The sequence below is a fragment of the Cervus canadensis genome, chromosome 8, assembly GCF_019320065.1.
Source record: "Cervus canadensis isolate Bull #8, Minnesota chromosome 8, ASM1932006v1, whole genome shotgun sequence".
Classification (NCBI taxonomy): domain Eukaryota; kingdom Metazoa; phylum Chordata; class Mammalia; order Artiodactyla; family Cervidae; genus Cervus; species Cervus canadensis.
The window spans coordinates 88,942,126-88,965,074 of NC_057393.1; the positions used below are offsets into that span (position 1 = coordinate 88,942,126).

At 40.7% G+C, this 22,949-nt stretch overlaps 3 protein-coding genes and 1 non-coding gene across 10 annotated transcripts in view; 1 reads left to right on the forward strand and 3 right to left on the reverse strand.

Moving 5' to 3' along the window:
- LOC122446830 (transcription initiation factor TFIID subunit 4-like) overlaps positions 1 to 15,034 on the reverse strand; it is a 34,930-nt gene extending 19,896 nt beyond the window's left edge. The window contains exon 1 of the mRNA XM_043477307.1: positions 14,914 to 15,034. Coding sequence (XP_043333242.1) covers positions 14,914 to 15,034 — 121 coding nt within the window. The remainder of the gene's footprint in view (positions 1 to 14,913) is intronic.
- EGLN1 (egl-9 family hypoxia inducible factor 1) overlaps positions 1 to 22,949 on the forward strand; it is a 59,005-nt gene that overhangs the window by 19,414 nt on the left and 16,642 nt on the right. The window lies entirely within an intron of this gene.
- Positions 11,934 to 22,949, reverse strand: part of SPRTN (SprT-like N-terminal domain) — a 49,045-nt gene continuing 38,029 nt past the window's right edge. Inside the window, exons 5-7 of one of the 7 annotated variants that reach the window (XR_006270967.1) lie at positions 18,256 to 19,113; positions 17,582 to 17,739; positions 14,063 to 15,054 (exon numbers count right to left, since the gene is read on the reverse strand). Coding sequence is in view for 2 of the 7 variants with exons in the window: in XM_043477141.1 (XP_043333076.1) it covers positions 19,046 to 19,113 (68 nt within the window). In the remaining 5 variants the exon portion in view is untranslated. Of the gene's footprint in view, positions 12,384 to 14,062; positions 15,055 to 16,976; positions 17,740 to 18,127; positions 19,114 to 22,949 lie in introns of those variants that run through there. The other 6 variants (XR_006270965.1, XR_006270968.1, XR_006270964.1 and 3 more) reach the window with 6 other exon arrangements.
- Positions 13,406 to 13,477, reverse strand: TRNAC-GCA. Its single transcript has one exon. It is a non-coding gene; the product is annotated as a tRNA-Cys (tRNA).

Genomic DNA, 22,949 nt, shown 5'->3' on the forward strand with positions numbered 1-22,949 from the left:
TTTCCTAGTCTTATCTAAAGTATTTTGGTTTTAAGTGTTTTACTTCTCATTGTTTGGAGAAGAAAAATATGATGCAAGGTTCCAGAAATATTCATTCTTATACCAATTGCTCTGAATGGTAGTTTCTAACACTTTCTTAGTCATTCTAATGTGTGTGTAAGGGATACACTGGTACTTGGAAGTTCTTTAGGAAAATAGCTTTAGATCTGATGGGCTTGTCGCTCCCCTGGTAGCTCAGCTGGTAAAGAATCCGCCTGCAATGCAGGAGACCCTGGTTCGATTCCTGGGTCGGGAAGATCCACTGGAGAAGGGATAGGCTACCCACTCCAGTATTCTTGGGCTTCCTTGGTGGCTCAGCTGATAAAGAATCGACCTGCAATGTGGGAGACCTGGGTTCAATCCCTGGTTGGGAAGATCCCCTGGAGACCGGAACAGCTGCCCACTCCAGTATTCTGGCCTGGAGAATTCCATGGGCTGTATATGGTCCATGGGGTTGCAAAGAGTCGAACCTGACTGAATGACTTTCACACACAGTGATGAACTTAGTGGCAGTTTCTTCAGAACCTATTTTGACCTCTGTATAATAGTATTCTATTTTGCCTACCTCGGCATTTGAGATCTTCATTTTTCTCTCTCTAAATATATCAGTATATTCTGAAATATTTGGAATTAAGTTGCAGGCGTGATACCTGTTACCTTAGTATATTCTTTTATATGAGCACACAACTATAATCAAAATTGGGAAATTAACACTGATACAATTCTATTATTTAATATACAGATCTTATTCTGAGATGGTAGCTTATTCCAGTAATGTCTGTTGTAACAAATGAAAATCCTAGATCATGCATTGTATTCAGGTATCATGTCTTTTAAGTCTCCGTCGATCTGAACTAGTTCCTCAGATCTGCTGTTTTATGACTGACGTTTTTGAAGCCTGCAGGCCTGTTCCTTTGTAGAATGTCCTTGAGTTTGGGTTTGTCTGACATTGTCTAGCCATTAGATCAGGGTTATTTGTCTTTGTCAGGAATATTACTCAGGTGTTGCCGTGTTCTTCTCAGTGCCTCTTACCAGGAGGCAAGTGATACTGATTTGTCCCTTTACTGAAGAACATCTCTGTTTGATCTTGTGTGTCTTCCTTAGGGCTTGAGGGCATTCCATATCAACTTGGTGAACACATCCCTTATGAGCCCTTGGAGCTCTTCCTAGCAACATTCTAATTCCTTCAGTTAATATTTTTTAGTACTTTCTCTAGACATGTGCTGGGGGCATAAAGATAAGTAAAACACAGTCCTAATCTTAACTGTACTTATGGTGTGATGCAGGAGTCAGCAGGTTTTCCCCAAGGGCCAGACAGTAATTACTTAGGCTTTGTGGGCTCATGGTCTCTGTTGCAACTACTCAAATCTGTCGTAACACAAGTGGCTAACCATGGAATAGGTTGCAAAATGGAAATGACTAAGATTAAAACGGAGCCTTGAAAGAAATGTCTTGTTTATAGTGAGCTTCTTAGATCTGTATCAGCAAACCCTTCTGCTATTTGCTGGAAAGCTTTGACAAGCACTGCTAGGCATTTGGAGCCATGGAAGGATTAGAGGCAGGCAGTGACATTAGATTTTGATTTTAGAAAGTTAACTTGGATGGAACATGGAGAATGATACAGAGCAGGTCATGGCAGTCCTGGAGGCAAGGAGAGGAGTCCAGAGGCTGTGAATAGGAATCCAAGGAAAAGATTAAGGACCTCTTTCAAAATAGAAGTAATAGAGATGGAGATATCCATACTTACGTAGCAAGAGATGTTTGATCTGATTGATGATATAAGCAAGGGCAGTGGAGGAGAAGTCAAAGATGATTTCTGAGCTTCTCTAGGGAAATTGGTTACCGAGGATGCCACTTGGTGAAGGAAGGGTATATGAAGAACAGCAACTTGACGGCCAGGGAAGATAGGCAGGTAAGTTGTTTTGGAATTGTTGAGTTTAATAAGCCTGTGTAGATACATGTGGAGATTGTTTTATAGATCTAAGGCTGCAGAGAGCCATCTAGACTAGGGTGGTTAGCATATAGATCTTAGCCGAAGCCACAGGATTGATTGAATGCAATCCCCTGGAGAAAGCAGCTTTCACAGCAATGGTAGTGCTAATTACAGAAGCTTTGTGGGAAACAGTACTCTTCTTTGGGGGAGAAAGGGCATGTTAGGAAAGTGTATTGAAAGAAAAGGAAGGAAACCAAAAGACAGTGGTGTTTTAAAAACCAAGGAAGAATAGAAAGTTATAGATAGTATCAAGTACTGCAAAGAGGGTTAATTAGGATTAGAACTGGAAGCATGCAATGCTTTTATTAAAAAGGTTGGGGGGCATCGTTTGGGACTTTGCTTGTGGTGATTTCAGTGAGTTGAATGGTAAGTGAGAAGATGTAGGCAAAGACCAGTCTTCTTGAACTTGGATGGAATCAGTGAGTCATTTGAGTATCTTGTTAAAGTAGAAATTCTGAAATCAGTGAGTCTGGGGTGAATCCCAAGATTCTGCATTTCCAACAACTTCCCAAGCAGTGGAAATGCTGCCATTCTGAGAACTACATAGACCTACAGTTAACAGGTTGTACATTGAAGGCATCCCAGGGCACTGTAGCTAGCTCACAGGGGTGCCATGACTATTTTTAAATTTCAAGGAAAGTACAGTAGTATCTCTTAGACACCACACTGTATTCCTTTTGGTGCTGTCACACCTTTGTGAAGCTGGGTTTTCAGTGTTTACTCTGATTTAAAAAAAAAAAGTTAAGTACTGCCTAAAAACCAGTGTGAAACAGGAAATGAGGCTGATTCCACAGTTTGAAAAATTATGCAGTGCCGGACAGATGCTAAATTATTAGGATTTAAGTACTTGCTAAGTAGTTTGGCCTGTATTCCTTAATAAAGTGAACCCTCAGATATTTCTTTTGGCTTACGAGTGCCATGAAAAAATTACTGCGACACTAATTACTCTTGAACCAAAAAAGTTTGGGAACCGTTGGTGTAACTGTTCTTCATAGAAACTTACAGTGGAGCAAAGCAACTGAGAAGATTGGATGGTAGCTGAGAAAGGGCTTATTTTAAAGTATTGATAGAAAAGACAGGTATGTTACCTGCTGGGGGAGGGAGCAGCTGAGAGAGAAACAGATCTGAAGCTATGGCAGATAAAGGTGTTAACTTGGAGTGAAAGGTCTCTGAGGCGATGAGACGGGATGGAATCTGGACCCTGCTTTCCCAAACCTTGGAGAAGGAAATGGCAACCCACTCCAGTATTCTTGCCTGGGAAGTCCCATGGACAGAGGAGTGTGTCAGGCTTATTAAGTCCATGGGGTCGCAGAGTCAGACACAACTGAGTGACTTCACTTCCACTTTCCCAAACCTTGCTCCAAACGTGCAGCATTGGTTTGCTGGAAGCAGTGCAGAATCTCACATCCCACTCCAGACCTCCTAAATCAGAATGTGGATTTTCAGTAAGATTCCTAGGTGATTAAATGCATGTTAAAATTTCAGAAGCCCTATATAGGCAGGATTATCCCTCCATAGGAGAAAGAATGACCCTTTTTAAAACTCCATCACCATATGTGTGTCTTGTACACACCAGCCATTCTGACTAAGGAAAGTGAGTTAATGAGGCCTGTAGATTTAGATACATTCTAAGAAGTCTGAGAGTAAGAAGCTGAAGTTTCTACCTGATTGCCTTAATTACCTCAGGTAAGTAGGAAACATCTCTGCATCTATTGAATTGAAAAGTTGGAGCCGAAGTAATAGCTGGAAGAGGTGAGTTATAGAAGAAGCATTTTGAGGAATGCAAACAAATGGACTAGGAATATAGAAATTGGCAAGCAATTCTGAAGGTCTGGCTGAGACTACTTTTAGTTTTTCAGGTGTTAGTCTGCGTGGTTATAACCTTTTCCAGTGGTGCTGAGTAGCTTTGGGTATAAATTTGTTAGTTTGCGGGGTGAGGTTAAGGGAAGAATAAAAGGGCTAAACAAAACTGTATCCTGGATAAAAAAGAAAGAAATCACAAGGAGAAATACGAGAAGGGGGGTAGAAGGATTGGAGGTCTTGAAAGCTAATGGAAAGGTCACACATCCTGGGCTTGGAGGAGTTTTGCCCTATTCCTATCTACCAGGGAGAGGTAAATTCTTTTTGTCAGGCTGTAGAGATTTATCAGGACTTGGTGATTGATTGGCTAACAGGGAAGAATGACTAGAATGACTCCCAGAGTTCTGGTTTTAGAGACTGCTTTACAGTACACTTTTATTAATGAGGAACTGCTTTCCAGTGAAGCAGGTTTTTTTTTTTTTGGATGGGCAAGTGTGGAGTCTACCAGTGTACTTTCTGACTCTCTATGAATTTGACTCTTCTAGGTATCTTGTGTAAGTGGAATCATCATACAGTATTTGCACTTTGTGTAGATGGGAATGCATTTTTTTCTTTTTAATTAACTTATTTTTTATTGAAGGATAATTGCTTTACAGAATTTTGTTGTTTTCTGTCAAACCTCAGCGTGAATCAGCCATAGGTATATGTGTGTGTGTGTGTGTGTGTGTGTGTGTGTGTGTATATATATCCCCTCCCTCCCATCTCCTGCCTCATCCCACCCCTCTAGGTTGATACAGAGCCCTTGTTTGAGTTTCTTGGGCCATAAAGCAAATTCCTGTTGGCTATCTATTTTACATATGGTAGGGTAAGTTTCTATGTTACTCTTTCGATACATCTCACCCTCTCCTCCCCTCTCCCCATGTCCATAAGTCTGTTCTTTATGTCTGTTTCTCCACTGCTACCCTGTAAATAAACTCTTCAGTACCATTTCTAGATTCCATATATATATGTTAGAATATGATAGAATAGAATATTTCTCTTTCTGACTCCCTTCACTCTGTATAATAGATTCTAGGTTTATCCACGTCATCAGAACTGACTCAAATGCATTCCTGTTATGGCTGAGTAATTTTCCATTGTGTATATGTACCACAACTTCTTTATCCATTCATCTGTCGATGGACATCTAGGTTGCTTCCATGTTCTACCTATAATAGTGCTGTGATGAACAATGAGATACATGTGTCTTTTTCAGTTTTGGTTTCCTCAGGGTATATGCCTAGGAGTGGGATTGCTGGGTCATAGGGTGGTTTTATTCCTAGTTTTTTAAGGAATCTCCATATTGTCTTCCATAGTGGCTGTATCAATTTACATTCCCACCAACAGTGCAAGAGTGTTCCCTTTTCTCCACACCCTCTCCAGAATTTATTGTTTGTAGACTTTTTGCTGATGGCCGTTCTGACTGGTGTGAGGTGATATCTCCTTGTGCTTTTGATTTGCATTTCTCTAATAATGAACAATGTTGAGCATCTTTTCACGTGTTTGTTAGCCGCCTGTATGTCTTCTTTGGAGAAATGTCTGTTGAGGTCTTTTTCCCACTTTTGGATTGGGTTGTTTGTTTTTCTGGTATTGAGTTGTATGAGCTACTTGTATATTTTGGAAATTAATCCTTTGTCAGTTGTTTCATTTGCTATTATATTCTTCCATTCCGAGGGTTCTTTTTTCACCTTGCTTATAGTTTCCTTTGCTGTGCAAAAGCTTTTAAGTTTAATCAGGTCCCACTTGTTTACTTGGTTTTTATCTCCATTACTCTAGGAGGTGGGTCATAGAGGATCTTGCTTTATGTTATCGAGTGTTCTATGTGTTTTTCTCTAACAGTTTTATAGTTTCTGGTCTTGTCTTTAATCCATTTTGAGTTTATCTTTGTGTATGGTGTTAGGAAGTGTTCTAGTTTCATTTTTTTACATGTAGCTGTCAGTTTTCCCAGCACCATTTATTGAAGAGGCTGTCTTTACCTCATTGTATAATCTTGTCTCCTTTCTCAAAAATACCCATAGGTGCATGGGTTTATTTCTGGGCTTTCTGTCTTGTTCCATTGGCCTATATTTCTGTTTTTGTGCCAGGACCATACTGTCTTGATGCCTGTAGCTTTGTAGTATAACCTGAAGTCAGGAAGGTTGATTCCTCCAGCTCCATTCTTCTTTCTCAAGACTGCTTTGGCTATTCGGGGTCTTTGGTGTTTCCATATGAATTGTGAAATTTTTTGTTCTAGTTCTGTAAAAAATGCCATTGGTAATATGATAGGGATTGCATAGAACCTGTAGATTGCATTTGGTAGTATAGTCATTTTCACAATATTCATTCTTCCTACCCAGGAACATGGAATATCTCTCCATCCGTTAATGTTGCCTTTGATTTCTTTCATTAGTGTCTTACAACTTTCTGTGTACAGTTCTTTTGTCTCCTTAGGTCAGTTTATTTATTTCTGCAATGGTGAATGGGATTGATTTCCTTAATTTCTCTTTGTGATTTTTCATTGTTAGCATATACAAATGCAAGTGGTTTCTGTGTATTGATTTTGTATCCTGAAACTTTGCTAAATTCACTAATTTGCTCTAGTAATTTCTGACACTATCTTTAGGGTTTTCTATGTACAGAATCATGTCATCTGCAAAGAGTGAGAGCTTCTTTTCTGATCTGGATTCCTTTTATTTCTTTTTCTTCTCTGATTGCTGTAGCTAGGATTTCTAGAACGATGTTGAATAATAGTGGTGAAAGTGAACACCCTTGTCTTGTTCCTGATCTTAGCAGGAATGCATTGTTTTTCACCACTGAGAATAATGTTTGCTGCAAGCTTGTCATGTATGGCCTTTACTATGTTGAGGTAGGTTCCTTCTATGCCCATTTTTTGAAGAGCTTTAATCATAAATGGGTGCTGAATTTTGACAAAGGCTTTTTCTGCATCTATTGAGATGACAATATGGCTTTTATCTTTCAGTTTGTTAATACGGTGTATCACATTGATTAATTTGCATATATTGAAGAATCCTTGCATCCCTGGAATAAACCCAACTTGATCATGGTGTATAAGCTTTTTGATGTGTTGCTGAATTCTGTTTGCTAAAATTTTGTTGAGGATTTTTGCATCTATGTTCATCTGTGATGTTGGCCTGTAGTTTTCTTTTTTTATGTTGTCTTTGTCTGGTTTTGCTGTCAGGGTGATGGTGGCCTCGTAGAATGAGTTTGGAAGTGTTCCTTCCTCTGCAATTTTTTGAAAGAGTTTTAGAAGGATAGGCATTAGCTCTTCTGTGTTTGATAGAATTCTCCTGTGAAGCCATCTGGCCCTGGGCTTTTGTTTTTTGGGAGACTTTTGATAACAGCTTCAATTTCAGTGTTTGTAATTGGGCTGTTCATAATTTCTATTTCCTCCTGGTTCAGTCTTGGAAGATTGAATTTTTCTAAGAATCGGTTCATTTCTTCCAGGTTATCCATTTTATTGCCATATAGTTAGTTGTTCATAATAGTCTCTTACAATATTTTGTATTTCTATATTGTCCTTTGTAACCTCTCCTTTTTCATTTCTGATTTTGTTGATTTGATTCTTCTGTCTTTTTTTCTTGATGAGTCTGGATAAAGGTTTGTCAATTTTGTTTTTCTTTTCAAAGAACCAGCTTTTAGTTTTATTAATCTTTACTGTTGTTTCTTTCATTTCTTTTTCATTTATTTCTGCTCGGATCTTTATGATTTCTTTCCTTCTACTAATTTTGGGGTTTTTTTGTTCTTTTTCTAGTTGTTTCAGGTGTAAAGTTAGGTTGTCTATTTGATGTTTGTCTTGTTTCTTGAGGTAGGATTGTATTGCTATAAACTTCCCTCCTAGAACTGCTTTTGCTGCATCCCATAGGTTTTGAGTTGTGCTTTCATTGTCATTGGTTTCTAGAAATTTTTTTATTTCCCTTTTGATTTCTCCAGTAACCTGTTGGTTATTTAGAAACATCTTGTTTAATCTCAATGTGTTTGTGTTTCTTACAGTTTTTTCTTGTAATTGATATCTAGTCTCATAGAGTGGTCAGAGAAGATACTTGATACAGTTTCAGTTTTCTTAAATTTTACTGAGGTTGGTTTGTGACCCAAGGTGTGGTCTATCATGGAGGATGTTCCATGTGTACTTGAGAAGGAGGTGTATTCTTCTGCATTTGGATGCAATGTCCTGAAGATACCAATGAGATCCATCTCATCTAATGTATCATTTAAGACTTGTGTTTCCTTATTTATTTTCTGTTTTGATGATCTGTCCTTTGGTGTGAGTGGGGTGTTGAAGTCTCCTACTATTATTGTTACTGTTTTCTCCTTTTATATCTGTTTGTGTTTGTCTTATGTATTGAGGCGCTCCTATGTTGGGTGCATAGATAATTACAATTGTTATGTCTTCCTCTCGGATTGATCCATTGATCATTATGTAGTGTCCTTCCTTATCTCTTGTAATCTTCTTTATTTTAAGGTCTGTTTTATCTGATATGAGGATTGCTACTCCAGCTTTCTTTTGCTTCCCATTTGCATGGAATATATTTTTCCATCCTCTCACTTTCAGTCTATATGTGTCTTTAGGTCTGAAGTAGGTTTCTTGTAGACAGCATATCTATCTATGGGTCTTGTTTTTTTATCCATTCAGCCAGTCTGTGTCTTTTGGTTGGAGCATTTAATCTATTTACATTAAAGGTAATTATTGATATATATGTTCCTATTCCCATTTTCTTAATTGTTTGGGGTTGATTTTGTATATCTTTTTTCTTCTCTTGTATTTCCTGACTATGTAAGTCCCTTTAACGTTTATTGTAAAGCTGGTTTGGCGGTACTAAATTCTCTTAACTTTTGCTTGTCTGAAAAGCTTTTTATTTCTCCATTAATTTTGAATGAGATCCTTGCCGGGTACAGTAATCTTGGTTGTAGATTTATCCCTTTCAGTACTTGAAATATATCCAGCCATACCCTTCTGACCTGCAGAGCTTCTTCTGAAAGAGCAGCTGTTGAGCGTATGGGGTTTCCCTTGTATGTTACTTGTTGCTTCTCCCTTGCTGCTTTTAATATTCCTTCTTCGTGTTTAGTCTTTGTTAGTTTGATTAGTTTGTGTCTTGGCGTGTTTCTCTTTGAGTTTATCCTGTACGGGACACTGTGTCTCTTGGACTTGATCAACTATTTCCTTTTCCTTTTTGGGGAAATTTTCAACTATAATCTTTTCAAAATTTTTCTCATACCCTTTCTTTTTCTCTTCTTCTTCTGGGGGCCCTATAATTTGAATGTTGGTGCATTTGATATTGTCCCAGAGGTCTCTGAGACTGTCCTTAGTTCTTTTCATTCTTTTTACTTCATTCTGCTCTTCAGAAGTTATTTCCACCATTTTATCTTCCAGCTCACTGATTAGTTCTTCTGCTTCAGATATTCTGCTATTGATTCCTTCTAGAGTATTTTTAATTTCAGTAATTGTGTTATTTGTCTCTATGTTTATTCTTTAGTACTTTTAATTTCAGTAATTGTGTTATTTGTCTCTATGTTTATTCTTTAATTCTTCTAGGTCTTTGTTAATTGATTCTTGCATTTTCTCCATTTTTGTTTTCAAGGTTTTTGATCATCTTCACTATCACTTCTGAATTCTTTTTCAGGTAGTTTGTCTATTTGCTCTTCATTTATTTGGACTTCTGTGTTTCTAGTTTGTTCTTTCATTTGTGTAGTATTTCTCTGACTTTTCTTTTTTTTTTTTTTTTTTAACTTACTGTGTTTGAGGTCTCCTTTTCCCAGGCTTCCAGGCTGAATTCCTTCTTCCTTTGGTTTCTGCCCTGCTAAGGTTGGTCCAGTGGTTTGTGTGAGCTTTGTGTGGGGTGAGGTTTGTGCTGAGTTTTTGTTTGTTTGTTTTTCCTGTGATGGGCAAGGCTGAGTGAGGTAGTAATCCTGTCTGCTGATGATTGGGTTTGTATTTTTGTTTTGTTTGTTGTTTAGATGAGGCGTCCAGCACATTTGGTGGTTGGGTGATGCCAAGTCTTGTATTCAGGTGGTTTCCTTTGTGTAAGTTCTCACTATTTGATACTCCCTAGGGTTAGTTCTCTAGTAGTCTAGGGTCTGGAGTCAGTATTCGCACTGCAAAGACTCAGGGCTTGATCTCTGGTCAGGAACGAAGATTCCACAAGTGGTTTGTTATGGCATTTAGTGAGATTAAAACAAATATCCAAAAACAAGAAAAGGCACTTACAAAATCAGGCAAATGATAATTAAAACAATGAAATATACACATATACATATATACCCTTTTATATATATACTGTTTTGATCAAAGTCAAAACTGTCCATCAAAAATAAAGTACAGTATGTTGACCCAGTGAACAAAAGAAATAAAAAATTATATATACCAGTTACGAACTAAACTAACTAAAGCACAAACTGGAAAACAAATCTAAAGCAAGGTGCCAAGTGGGGAATAAAGCAATGAAAATTAAACTAACAAATATGTTGAAAGGAAAGGAAAGAATGAAAGAATAGATATGCAGAGTTAAATAGGGGTAGATAAAGAAGATTTATATACACTAAAGATTAACTGCAAGGGGAAAAGAACAGTAGGAAAAGCAAACAAAGGAATAGATATAGAAAAAATAATAGGTTTAAAAAATTAAAATTAAAAAAGAGGAAAAAAGAAAAGGGAAAACTCCATAGAACTGCAAAAGCCAAACATAGAGGCAGAGGTTTATAACAACAATAAAAAATGTGGCTGAGGGAAAAAAAAAGCTCAAAAGCTTAATTAGATTTCATAGTGCCAATAAAATTGACAACTACAACAGAAGTGGGAAAAAAAGGAAAAAAAATCCAAAAGAATCTACAGAACAAGTCAAAACATAGGAATAATAAATATTTTTCCCAAGTCACTGCTGTCAGAGTCCTTTCCCTCGCTGGGAGTCACAGTCCACCTCACCTCCGTAGGATGCCCTCCAGCACTGCTGGTCTCTGGACCTGCTGTGGGGGCAGCTCAGATTCTAACCTGGTCCTGCTCCTGTGTGTTCTTGCCTCCAATGTCCACAGTCATCAGAGCTAGTGTGTTTTCTTTTGTGGGAGCTCTCAGTGGCCTTTTATATATTCCATAGACACAGAGTCTGCCTGATTGATTGTGTGGATTTAATCTGCAGCATGTACAGATGGTAGGAAGGTTTTGGGTCTTCTTCCTTAGCCACACTGCCCCTGGGTTTCAATAATAGTTTTATTTCCGCCTCTGCATGTGGGTTGTCCCCTGGGGTTTGCTCCTGAGGCTGCCCTGCAGGGCTTGGGTTTGCCCCTGTGCGGGCCAGGGGTGGAGGTGGTGCAGCTGCTTGGGTCGCAGGGGTTCTGGCACCAGCAGATATTCAGGGGAGTTTGAGGCTAGGGCAGCAGGAAATATAGTGCTCTAGAAGGTATGGCAGCCAGTGTTGGCTGATACACTCCAGTATTCTTGCCTGGAGAACCCCCCTCCCTGACAGAGAAGCCTGGCAGCCACAGTCTACAGGGTCGCAAAGAGTTGGACACGACCAAAGCGACCATACGCGCATAGACACAAGACATTTTCTGCCTGTGGCAGCTCTGCCCCAGTGAGAGTTGAGCATGAAGGTGGCGCAGCTGCTTGGCTTGCGGGGACCCTGGTGGTTCCGAGTGTGCAGGGACACAGACTGCCCCCACTGCAGGAGTTATGGCCCTATCAGTCTTTTTTCAAGCCTCTTGTAGCTGGTGATCAGACGCCTCTTTGGCCAGTCTTTCTCCGTAGCTCCACCCGTTCAGGCACTTAGAGGGCTCCCTTGCTTGGGGTCCTTCTCTGCTGTTCGGCACATCAGTCACTGAAAGGGGCACCCTGGATGGGGTTCTACTCTGTAGTTCAGTGCCTCAGGCATTTGATGCGGTCAGCCTCTCTGTTGTTCAGCTTCGGATGCTGGCATGTGGAGAGAGGCTATGGTGGTGGCTTCACCCTCCATGCGTGACTCAACAGTATCACCTTGCTTCCATGGCTGCCTGGCTTTTCTCCACAGGCATTTCCCACCACAGTCTCCTCCCTCATATCCCTCAATCCTGCTGTCTGCAGTCAACAGCAGCCCTCGCCCTGGGATTGCTCCACACTCCCTAAACTCCAGCTCCCAGCCGCTGCTCCTTATAGAGGACCTGCGTCCCTGTCCAGGGTATGCATGGCTGCAGCAAGGACTGTCTGATTCTCATTCCATTTAGGCTGCCACAGACCAGCTGTTTCACTCTCAGCCTTGAATGTTTCTCCTCTGACTCCGACAATTGCCCCGATGTGGTTATCAGACCTCTGCTTCAGTGCCGCCACCCGCCGAGGGCAGGTCCAGCCCTACTAACACTCCTGTTTTCCCCCTAGTTCCTTCGTCCTACCGAGTTTTGCGTGGTTCTATATATTCTTTCCACTGCTCAGGTACTCCTGTCCGCTCTCAGCTGGTGTTCTGCATGCACTTCTGTGTCTGAAGGTGTCTTCCTCATGTATCCGTGAGAGATGTGCTGCACATCCACCTCGTCCTCCGCCATCGTGTTCTCTCTGGAATGCATTTTAAGGTTGACTTAATATACGTCCTACAAACAGACTGTCCTTTTTTTTCACTCTGGGCGTACAGTAGGCTCTCATTAGCCATCTGTTTTATGTCCAGCAGTGTATATGTCTCAGTCCCATTCTCTCAGTGTATCTCTCCTTCCCTTTCCCCCCTTGGTGTTCATTCTTTGTTCTCTACACCTGTCTCCCCTTCTGCCTTAGGCTTGTCTGTATATGCATTCTCTTTTTAATCCACACAGTAGACTTTTGAGATTATATACAGTCATCCCTCCTTATCTGCAAGTTCCCCATACATGGATTCAACCAACTGTGGATCAGAAATATTGGGAGAAAAATCCAGAAAGTTCCAAAAGCAAAACCTGAATTTGCTGCAATGCTGGTAACTTACAGTTCACCATCAAACAACACAGGTTTGAACAACACAGGTCCACTTAAATGCACATTTTTTATCATTAGTTAGTATTGCAGTAGTGTACCATTGGCTGGCTTCCCAAGTGGCTTAGTGGTAAAGAATCCATCTGCCAGGCAGAAGAGGTGAGTTCTCAGTCCCTGGGTTGGGAAGATCCCCTGGGGAAGGAAATGACAACCCACTCCAGTATTCTTGCCTGGAAGATCCCATGGGCAGAGGAGCTGGCGGGCTACAGTCTATGGAGTCGCAAAGAGTTAGACACGACTGAAAGACTAAGCTGCCACCACCACCACCATATTGTCAGTAGTTGGTTGAATCTGTGGATGTGGAACCTCGGATATGGAGTGCCGACTGTAAGTTATACTTGGTGTTTGGGTATGTTAAGGGTTGGTGCCCCTAATCTCTGTTCAAGAGTCAGCCATGTTTACATAGCATTTACATTGTATTAGATATTATAAGTAATCTAGTGAGTGAGTGAAGTTGCTCAGTCATGTCCAACTCTTTGCGAGCCCATGGACTGTAGCCTACCAGGCTCCTCTGTCCATGGGATTTTCCAGGCAACAGTTCTGGAGTGGGTTGCCATTTCCTTCTCCAGGGGATCTTCCCAGCCCAGGGATCGAACCCAGGTCTCCTGCATTGCAGGCAGACGCTTTACCATCTGAGCCACCAGGGAAGCAAGTAATCTAGAGATGATATTAAATATGTGGAGGATGTGTAGATTATTTGTAGATACTATGCCATTTTATATAATGGGCTTGAGCATCCATGATTTTTGTATCCAAGAAACAAATCACCATTGATATTGAGGGACAGTTATACTGTTGGTGCCTCCACATGTAGCTCCTAAGTAGTGGAGCTCAAACTTGAATACAGGTTGGCCAGCTGCAAATCTTAATACACTTAGTCATTATAAGTTTCTTATCTCCTCTATACTACCGTAATATTTTATTTGTGTTTTATTTTTCATTGTATTTTTTACATTTTGTCCATTATAGTTGGGGAATTACAGCAGTTTAGAGTATAGTGAATCAGACCTAGGTTACCCCATTCTATATATTAATAATATGCTTAATAAACATTTGTTAATGTGACTTAACATTTACCTTAAATGTTATAGTGGGGATTGCTTGTTTTTTAAAAAATTAAATTCTTATTTTTAAGAATGTTTTTGTGATATGTGTGTGTGTGTGTGTGTGTGTGTGTGTGTGTGTGTGTGTGTGTGTGTGTGTGTGTGTGTGTGTGTGTGTGTGTTTATTTTGGCTGTGCTGCATGGCTTGTGGAATCTTAGTTCCCCAACCAGGGACTGAACCACGCTGCTTGGCAGTGAAAGAACGGAGTCCTAACCACTGGACTGCCAGGGGATTCTCTGTGCTTTATATTTTAATCTCACAGGTGGCTTTTTATATTTAGCCCCAGAACACATTTTTTTTAAGACTTTTTATACCATTCTTGACTATGTAAAATTCTAGTTAAATTGTTGCATTTAGTGTATCTCTAGAGATAGTGAAATTTTTTCTGTTAATCTTGGATGAACCTTTCTAACAGTAGTTTCAGCATCTTATCAAGTATTTCTGTAAATACTTTTCAAAAAACCAAAGCAAAATAAAACTAATAGTGCTTCTGCAGGGCTTTTGTTATCAAAGTAATTTATTTGAGGTCACCCTGTTTTTTATTACAATTGGGTATTCACAAAACTGAGACAGTATCCTAGGGTGTCCTCATGTGAGCTGTTTATTTTAAGCGATGAGTGTTCTGTACTAACAAAGTTTGCATTTTTAGAGTAATAAAAGTTACCAGGTACTGTTTAATTTTGGCATCCATTGTTACGTTATGCCAGTTTGTTATGCCAGTTATATTTCTTTTAATCCCACCTATTTAAAATGTCTGCTTTATGTCTTTATAAAAGAAGCAGTGTAGGATTGGAAATTGGGAGACCCAGATTTTTATCCTTTGGCTGTCTAGTTAGATGAGTCTAACTGAAGAGTTTGGGCCAGATCTTTATGGTCTCTTTCATTTTTAAATTCTGGAGTTTATTTATTTTAAGTCTTTGCTGTATCAGAAGTACTGCCAGATGGAACATACAGTCTTCAAACTAGATTGGAAGGTTACGCAGTCCAGATTCCTGGTTCCGGCGACGGAGAACACTGGCATGGCAACGTGGCCCGTGAGCTCCACAGCCAAGTGGAAGGTGTGGCAGGGATGGCGCTTTCCCGTCTCTGCTGCTCGACATTTTCCGCAGAACAGTTGTACCTGGTGTTTATTTGATTAAAGAAACACTGATTATCTTATACAACTTCCCTGGTGGCTCAAACGGTAAAGCGTCTGCCTGCAATGCGGGAGACCTGGGTTCATTCCCTGGGTCGGGAAGATCTCCTGGAGAAGGAAATGGCAACCCACTGCAGTATTCTTGCCTGGGTTATTTTATACATATGAGGCATTTTTATTAGGCCTCATATGTTGCTAGCTGCCAGGATGCATAAATGAGGTGATGTGGAGCCTTAAAATGGGGCTGTGGAGCCCAACAAACCTGGGTCCACAGTCTAGCTGGCCGCTTAGCTCTACGTCCTCAGGTAAGTAGTTGTAAGGATTAAATGAGCTACTAAAGATTATGTTTTGCATGGTGCCTGGTATATAGGAGTCCCTTGTAGAGATTATGATGGAGGTAGAAAGGGATTAAGACTTAGAGAACTCTTTCCTCTGTTGTCTTGCTTGGCTCACGTCCTGTGAGAGGGAGAATTCTGAGTTCTCCAGTGAGGCAGCAGCTCTGAAGGTGTTGGTCTTAGCCAGCACTGTTGACGCTCTGTTTCCCGGGCAGTGTCTAAGTAATTTTGTGTCCTAGCTGATTTGCCATGTAAGTCAGGTGCACCGTTGTTATTTTTACTTTGCAGACAAGAGAAATCAGGCACACAGAGGTTTGGTAACTCCGCAGTGGCCCAGCCTGCAGAGTTGGGCTTTGAGTGCAGGCAGTCTCTGCGCCCTTCCTTTATTTTGTGTGGCCTTTGGGACGGTAAAGAGCCATGTTGCAAACTGGAAAGCTGTGTGTAAGATGGGGTGCTGTCTTATCTGATGTGGAGAGGAGTCTCCACAGTCCACTGGCGATGTGTCTTCTCCACGCTAACCCTGCTCACTTCTCCCATCTGCTACATGTTGCCCTTAGTATTTTGGCCTTTTTTTTCCCCTTGATAATACTGCAACTTGTCAGTAGTCTTCCTCTAATGTATCCCCAGAAATGGATACAGTAGACCCATTATACTACTCAGATATGGCCTGAGTAGTGCAGAATCTAGGAACTGTTTAACGTTGCTTAATGTTGCAGTGGCTTTTTAGTAACACAGTAACTTGTTTAAGGTTATGGTCAACCTAAACTCCTGGATTTGGGGAGGTTTTTTTTTTTTTTTATGCTATCTTCTGGAAATTGTCTTATCCCCATTTTATAGTTTACTCTGCCTTCCAGGAGTTGTGAGAATTAAATGAAATTAAATGAAAGAATGAGTATAAAGTTCTTGGCACAGTTACCAACAGGTGGTGATATCTTAGTAAATGATGGTGGTTTTCCTGTTATATATATTTATCTAAATTTTTCCTATTCAGAAGTTATATGGATAGATTCTTCTGTTTTTGTGATTCAAGATCATTGGTAATGATAAAAATTTGTGATCAAGTTGCTGAGCAGCTATATTTGAGCAGAAATAAATGTAAGTGAAGTTAAGTTTAAGGAAGGATTGTAGAGAGATGGGAAGTAACATTTGAGAATCATATATTCTCATGCTTCTGCTGTTTGTTTTAAATTCTGTTAGGTAATTTTAGTCACTGTGGTTTGGTTTTACATGTTACATGTGTGGGAGAAGGAAAGTTTGTATTATTGCAGTACTATCCTCTGCAAAGCCTTTTAAAATATACAATGTCTAGGACTTCCGTCATTGGTCCCGTTGGTTAAGAAGCTGCACTTCCACTTCAGGGGGTACAAGTTCGATCCTTGATCAGGGAACTAAGATCCTGCTTGCCATGTGGTGCGGCCAAAAAATAAGGTGATGTCTACACCCTCCCCCCCAAAAAAAATCATTGATAAAAACCAATTAGCTAGAGGCTAAGACATAACAGAATCTCCTTCCAGGCAGATGGAGACCTAGATGCGGGATTTTATCCCACATCTAGAGATGTGGGAGAAGCAGTCTCTTAGGTTTGTATAGCTCGCACCTTGACATCATATCAAATACAGAAGTGTGTGTGTGTAATTTTTGTCATCCCTTGCAAGTGGAAAGCTGTTGAACTTCAAATTTATTTCTTACAACCTAACAATATTTCTGTCAACCTTTAGCATAGATGGTAAAACTCAACTTCTACTTTAAATATATTTAAGTTACTTACATTAATCCCACCTCCCCCTTAGTCATTAACTAATTTATTCAACAGATGGTTGAGCACTTGTGTTTGGCACAGATTAATAAAGCCTGATTCATACCCTACAGGAATCCAGAATCTGATTGGGAAAATCCAGGAAACAAGTATTATAATGGTGTATAGATATGGTAGTTCATAAACAGTTAAGCAGCTATCTTTAGAATGATGTGAAAAGCGAAGAACAGTAAAGAACATAGCTCAGTCAAGGTGATGAAAGTAGAATAGAGTTTTAACATTGTTTGAATTGGGCCATGATTATTTTCTAAAACCAGATCTGGCTCTTAAATTGGTTACACTCCTATGCAGCAGTTTGGAGAGGCAGAACTTAAAACAAGGCCCAGATGGATTTACTTGTAAAATGTAGATAGTCACTCACGACTCGCAGAGCTGTGGCGGGACTGACATGAGATGCCTGTGTGCAGGCCCCGTGGACCGGTCTTCTCTCCCAGGAACACTTGTCCTCTCACAAAGGCTGCGGCCTGAGTCTCTGTCAGTCACACCACAGAAGCTTTTCAGAAGTGCCTGGTTGTCGGCCTACAAAGAGAGTTGTGCTGTTATTGAAAAATTCAGCTCATTATTGGAGTTGTTGATCTCTTGAGTCATATATTTCTATAACCATGAGTTATATGTTCTTATGAACAGAATGCTGACTCTATTAAGTTTTAAAATGAATAAAGTATTTAGTGACTACTAAATATCTCTTTAAGCATTAAGGCTCAGGCTAAGTTTAAACATTTAAGTACAGCATTTGAGCTCATTCATTTTGGGAATTTTCTTTGAAAAATCAGATGTTTGTTATTACTGTTGCATTGATTCTACATCAAGAAAATTAAATATAAAAACAAACATTTTGATAAACCATAATGGAAAAGAATATGAAAAAAGAATGTATGTATGTATGTAACTGAGTCACTTTGCTATACAGCAGAGATTGGTGCAACATGGTAATTAACTGTACTTAAAACGATAGGGTTTGTAATTACAAAAAACCAAAAAGAAACTGTTTTTTCCTTTATCGAATAACGATGGAGGAAACGGCTAGCTGTTTACCGGCGCTGGTGAGAGCAGCAGACTCACTGTGTCGCGGTTGCACTTTGCTGCTCTGTCACCTGCTCAAGGAATGAGAACCCGCTGAGCTGACTGTGTCGCTTCCTCACTCAGAACTCCCCAGTGGCTCCCTGTTACCCGTGAGATAAAACCGAGTTAATGATCAAGGAATGCGGGCCTTCCAGGAAGCAGCTTTGGATGTGTCCGGCCTTGCCTGTCACACCCCTTGCTCACACTTTGGGCCCCCCTCCCCCCGATTGCAGTTTACAAAGCACACACCTGAGCACATTCACCGTGCTCTTCCTTATCTTCGTTTGTGACTTTTTCTTTTCCTGGAATATTCTCACTCCTCTCTGCCTGGTCAATTCGTATTCTTCTTTCAAGACCCATTTATCAAGAAGCTTTCCCTGATCCCAGCTTCCCCTAATGGTTGGTTGATTGAAATGATTAGTTTTCCTTTCTGTTCCACTGGACTATAAGTTCTTCAGAGACTCTCTTCCTGCCTCCGAGCAAGTGAACTCTTTAAGTCTCAACATGTTCAAAACTGGACTCCTCACAAGGCCCCTGCACTGAGGCTGTGCCACCTGTATCTTTGTCCATTTAGGGTAATTGCAGTTTTCCAGCTTCTCAAGCCAAAAACCTTAGAGTCATACTCTCTCTCTTACTCTGTATGAGTCCTTCTGGAAATCCTGCTTATGCTTCCTTCAGAGCAGATTGAGGGTCCCCTCACTTCTTAAGACTGTGATCCAAGCAGTCAGCATACTTCATCTGATTTATTGCAGGGAAAGCTTTCTCACTCATCTTCTGCCTTCCACTTGTGCCAGCCTTGGTCTGTTTTCCACATCAGGGGTTGCAGACTTTCTGCGAAAGGCCAGGTGGTAAAAAATTTTAGGCTTTGTGGACCAAACCCTGTATTACAGCTACTTGGTTCTTTTATGGCCTGAAAACAGCCATAGATAATAATACGTAAACAAATGAGTATTCCAAGAAAACTTGACTTACAGAACCGGGCAGTGGGCAGTAGTTTTCCAGCCACTCTCCACGTGGCAGCCAGACCGCTCAGAGCCCTCCAACGACCTCTGTCTTACTTAGTCCTTTCAGTGGTGTCTAGAGCCCCAGAGCTCTTCCCCTCTCTGATCTCATCTGACTGTCCACTGCTTTGCTCTCGCATCTCCAGGCACACACACCCTCCTTTTCCTCACACAGGCCAGGCCCACTGCCCAGAACACTCACTCCTCTTCTTCAGATCTGCTCAGATGTCAGGTCTGCTTGACCTACCCCATTAACACCCTAGCATTGTATTCCCCATTCCTGCCTTGTGTTTTCAAAATACTTATCTTCTCACATACTACTTATTATGCTCTGTGTTGACTTAATTATTTTGTTTGTCCTTTCTCCTCCTACCAGAATATGTTCCGTGAAAGCACTTTTTTCTCTCTTCATTATTGTACCCCCAAGATCTAGAACAGTATCTGACATACAGTAAATGTTTAGAAAAGATTTGTTGAATGAATGAACAAATAGTGGGTATTTTTGAGGTGGTTGTTTTTTAATGCACTCTTCCTTCTCTGTCACTGCTACCAAATCCTGGCTGTTTCACATTCTTCATTTTGCCTTAATTGCCCTGTCCTTCAGTCCTGCACCCCTCGTCCGGGCTAGCGTCTCTTGTCTGTGTGTTGGTAGCCTCTAATTCCAGGTCACCCACTCCATCCCCTGTGAGTAGCCTGAGTCATGTTGGAGAGGTGAAATGTTATTTCGCTACTGTTATTTGAAATTTGTTACAGTTGTTCAGTCGCTCAGTCATGTCCAACTCTAGGCGACCCCATGGACTGCAGCACCCCAGGCTTCCCTGTTCTTCACTATCTCCCTGAGTTTGCTCAAACTCATGTCCATTGAGTTGGTGATGCCATCCAACCATCTTGTTCTCTCTCGCCCCCCTCTCCTCTTTGCCCTCCATCCTTCCCAGCATCAGGATCTTTTCCAGTGAGTCATTTCTTTGCATCAGGTATCCAGAGGATTGGAGCTTCAGCTTCAGCACCAGTCCTTCCAATGAATATGCAGGGTTGATTTCCTTTAGGATTGAGTAGAAATTTGGGCCTTTGTTAATCAAAACCCTATGGAGTGCTTGTTTAAAATTCTGAGATCACAGGCCTCATCACATACTTACTAAATCAGGATTTCAAGTATGGGGTTTGGAATCATAGTTTAAGAAGACCAGGTGATTCTTACTGAACACAATTGGCTTCACTGACTTGTAAAAAAAAAAAAAAACCTCCTGAGCGTCTGGCGAGAGCTTTTCTGCCAGCCCCTGCCCATCTGTCCTTCCCCATCTCCCACAGCCCTGATGGGGACTTCATCTTCCACTGGTGCTTACCTGGTTTTGGTCCTCTCAGGGTGCCATATTTGTTAATGGTTTTTGAAAACATTGTTTCCTTTACTTGGAAACTCCCTCTACTCTGGAAAAGTTCTATTATTATCCTTCAAAATTCTGCTCATTTGTCACTTTCCCTATAAAATGTTTTCTGATGCCCCATTCCCATTAGAGCATTAATCATCCTTGCTGTCTGGGTACCTTGTGTAAGACCCTGTTTTGTTTATTACACTGTCCTGGATGCCTTTGCGTGACTGTCTCCCTGTTATGACCTACCTGAGCCAGTTCAGTTGTTTAGGTATTAGGTTCTCTTTGAGAGATACTGCTCAAGTTTGCAGCTTCAGATTGATGAGCGCTGTTGACCTAGTCCCCCAAAACTGAACTTTTAGATCGCATGTTACTGTGAAACCAAAACTCAGACAGAGCTCGCCACACCCACAAAAGTAGTCTTAGAGACTCCTTTCTAAACTGGATGAAATCTCTACTCTCCATTTTAGAAACTCTTTTATGAAAGGTTTATTCCAGGCAGAAGTGCTAATCTGGTTTTAGTATTCCTTTTAACATAGGTAGGATCAGACAACAGAATTCCCTTGTAGTGGATTTATCACAGAACCTGTAGGAATCTTAAGCCCTCGGGAACCATCCCAAAGAGTATAGGCTCCTGGGTTCATTAGACTCCTGTGCATGTGCTCGTGTAAGAGCAGTGGTCCCTGTTTGATATCTAACCAAACCACATAGCTTATTCACCGCTTTTCTATACTGGCGTCATTTCTAATACCTGTTATGCTAATTACCAACCTCTCTGGATTTGAAAAGAGATAAGGATAGAGGGCTTACCTGAGGTTTTTGATTAGAAGCTTCCGTCATTAACCAGTGACTCTGTCCTGGAGTGGTTTTGCAAATGTTCACTAATGATCCAGGATGAATAATAGGACCCTCTAATTCAAGTCCTCCAGTCCATTAAAGCAAATCAGCACTCTCTATGCTGAAATAACTTACATAGTTTAAATCACACCTCTTTTCCAGACACTGGAATTTCAGGAAGCAGGTGTTGAACTTTTCACCTCTGTATCGCCAGGCTTAGTGCACTGCCTGCCCTGTGGGCCTTGAGAGGTGCTGAAATTATTGTTGGTAATGTTCAGCAGTTGGGGGTTTCGTTTGTTTTCTTTGTTTGAATGCTAAATTGCAAGCTCTGCCAGAGAATTATTTTATTAATAAAACAAGTTTGCCATAGCTGTCAGAGACCGTGTCTTAGCAGTGCACCTTCCTGCAGGGGCTGGAATGCAATAGTGTCTCCCGGAGATCAAGCTGAGGCCTGCCTGGACCCCTGCCTCCTTGTGGGGAGAGGTTGCTCTGTCCTTTTCCTCAGGTGCTGTGGGTGAGTGGCATAAACGCAAAGCCTGGCCTGGGAACCTGAGGAACAGCTGTGCGGAATTGGTGAGCTTGCAGCCGAGGCTAGCAAATCACAGGTCTCCTCTGATAGCAGAACCCAAATAGAAGCTGCTCCACAGACTGGTTCCTGACGTGTGAAGTAGAATTTTATCAATTCCTTGCTAAAAGGGGAAAGAGTGCAGTAAGGCATCATTAAAGATGATTACACTGCCTGTTTAAACTGTTCATAAGCAAGTTGATTTTTAAATGTATACTGGAGTTGTTTTCTCTCAGGCTAGAATTAGGGCCCAAGAAGGACAATAGGTGTCTGGTGTTGAATTAAACAGCCCATCATTTTTGGGCCATTTAAGGAGTAATTTGTAGCAATACTATTATATTATCTTTTCTTTTTTTCCCTGAATTTTTCACTCCTATGAGTATGGTCAGAGGAGTCTGTTGGACTTTTTAAAACTTTATAATTAATATGATTATACTCTGCTTTTGTATACAAATTATAACTAGCTTGTATTAAAATATTCTATAGGAATGTAATAAAAATGTTGAAATTGTTGTTTTATCATATGATAGAAGATTTATAGTTAAAGAGCTCTCAAAAATCAAGAGAGAAGTGATGAATAACCCGTTAGTTAGTCGCTTAGTCATGCCCGACTCTTTGCAACCCCATGGACTGCAGCCCACGAGGCTCCTCTGTCCATGAGATTTTCCAGGCAAGGATACTGGAGTGGGTTGCCATTTCCTTCTCCAGGGGATCTTCCCAACCCAGGGATCGAACCCGGGTCTCCTGCACTGCAGGGAGATTCTTTACCAATTGAGCTATAAGGGAAGCTCAAATAACCCATTAGGAAAGTGAATAAAGGATGTGAGTAAGCAGTTGACAAAAGAATTAAACAGCAAGTAAAAATACAAAAAATCTCATAAATTGGGATTTCCCTGG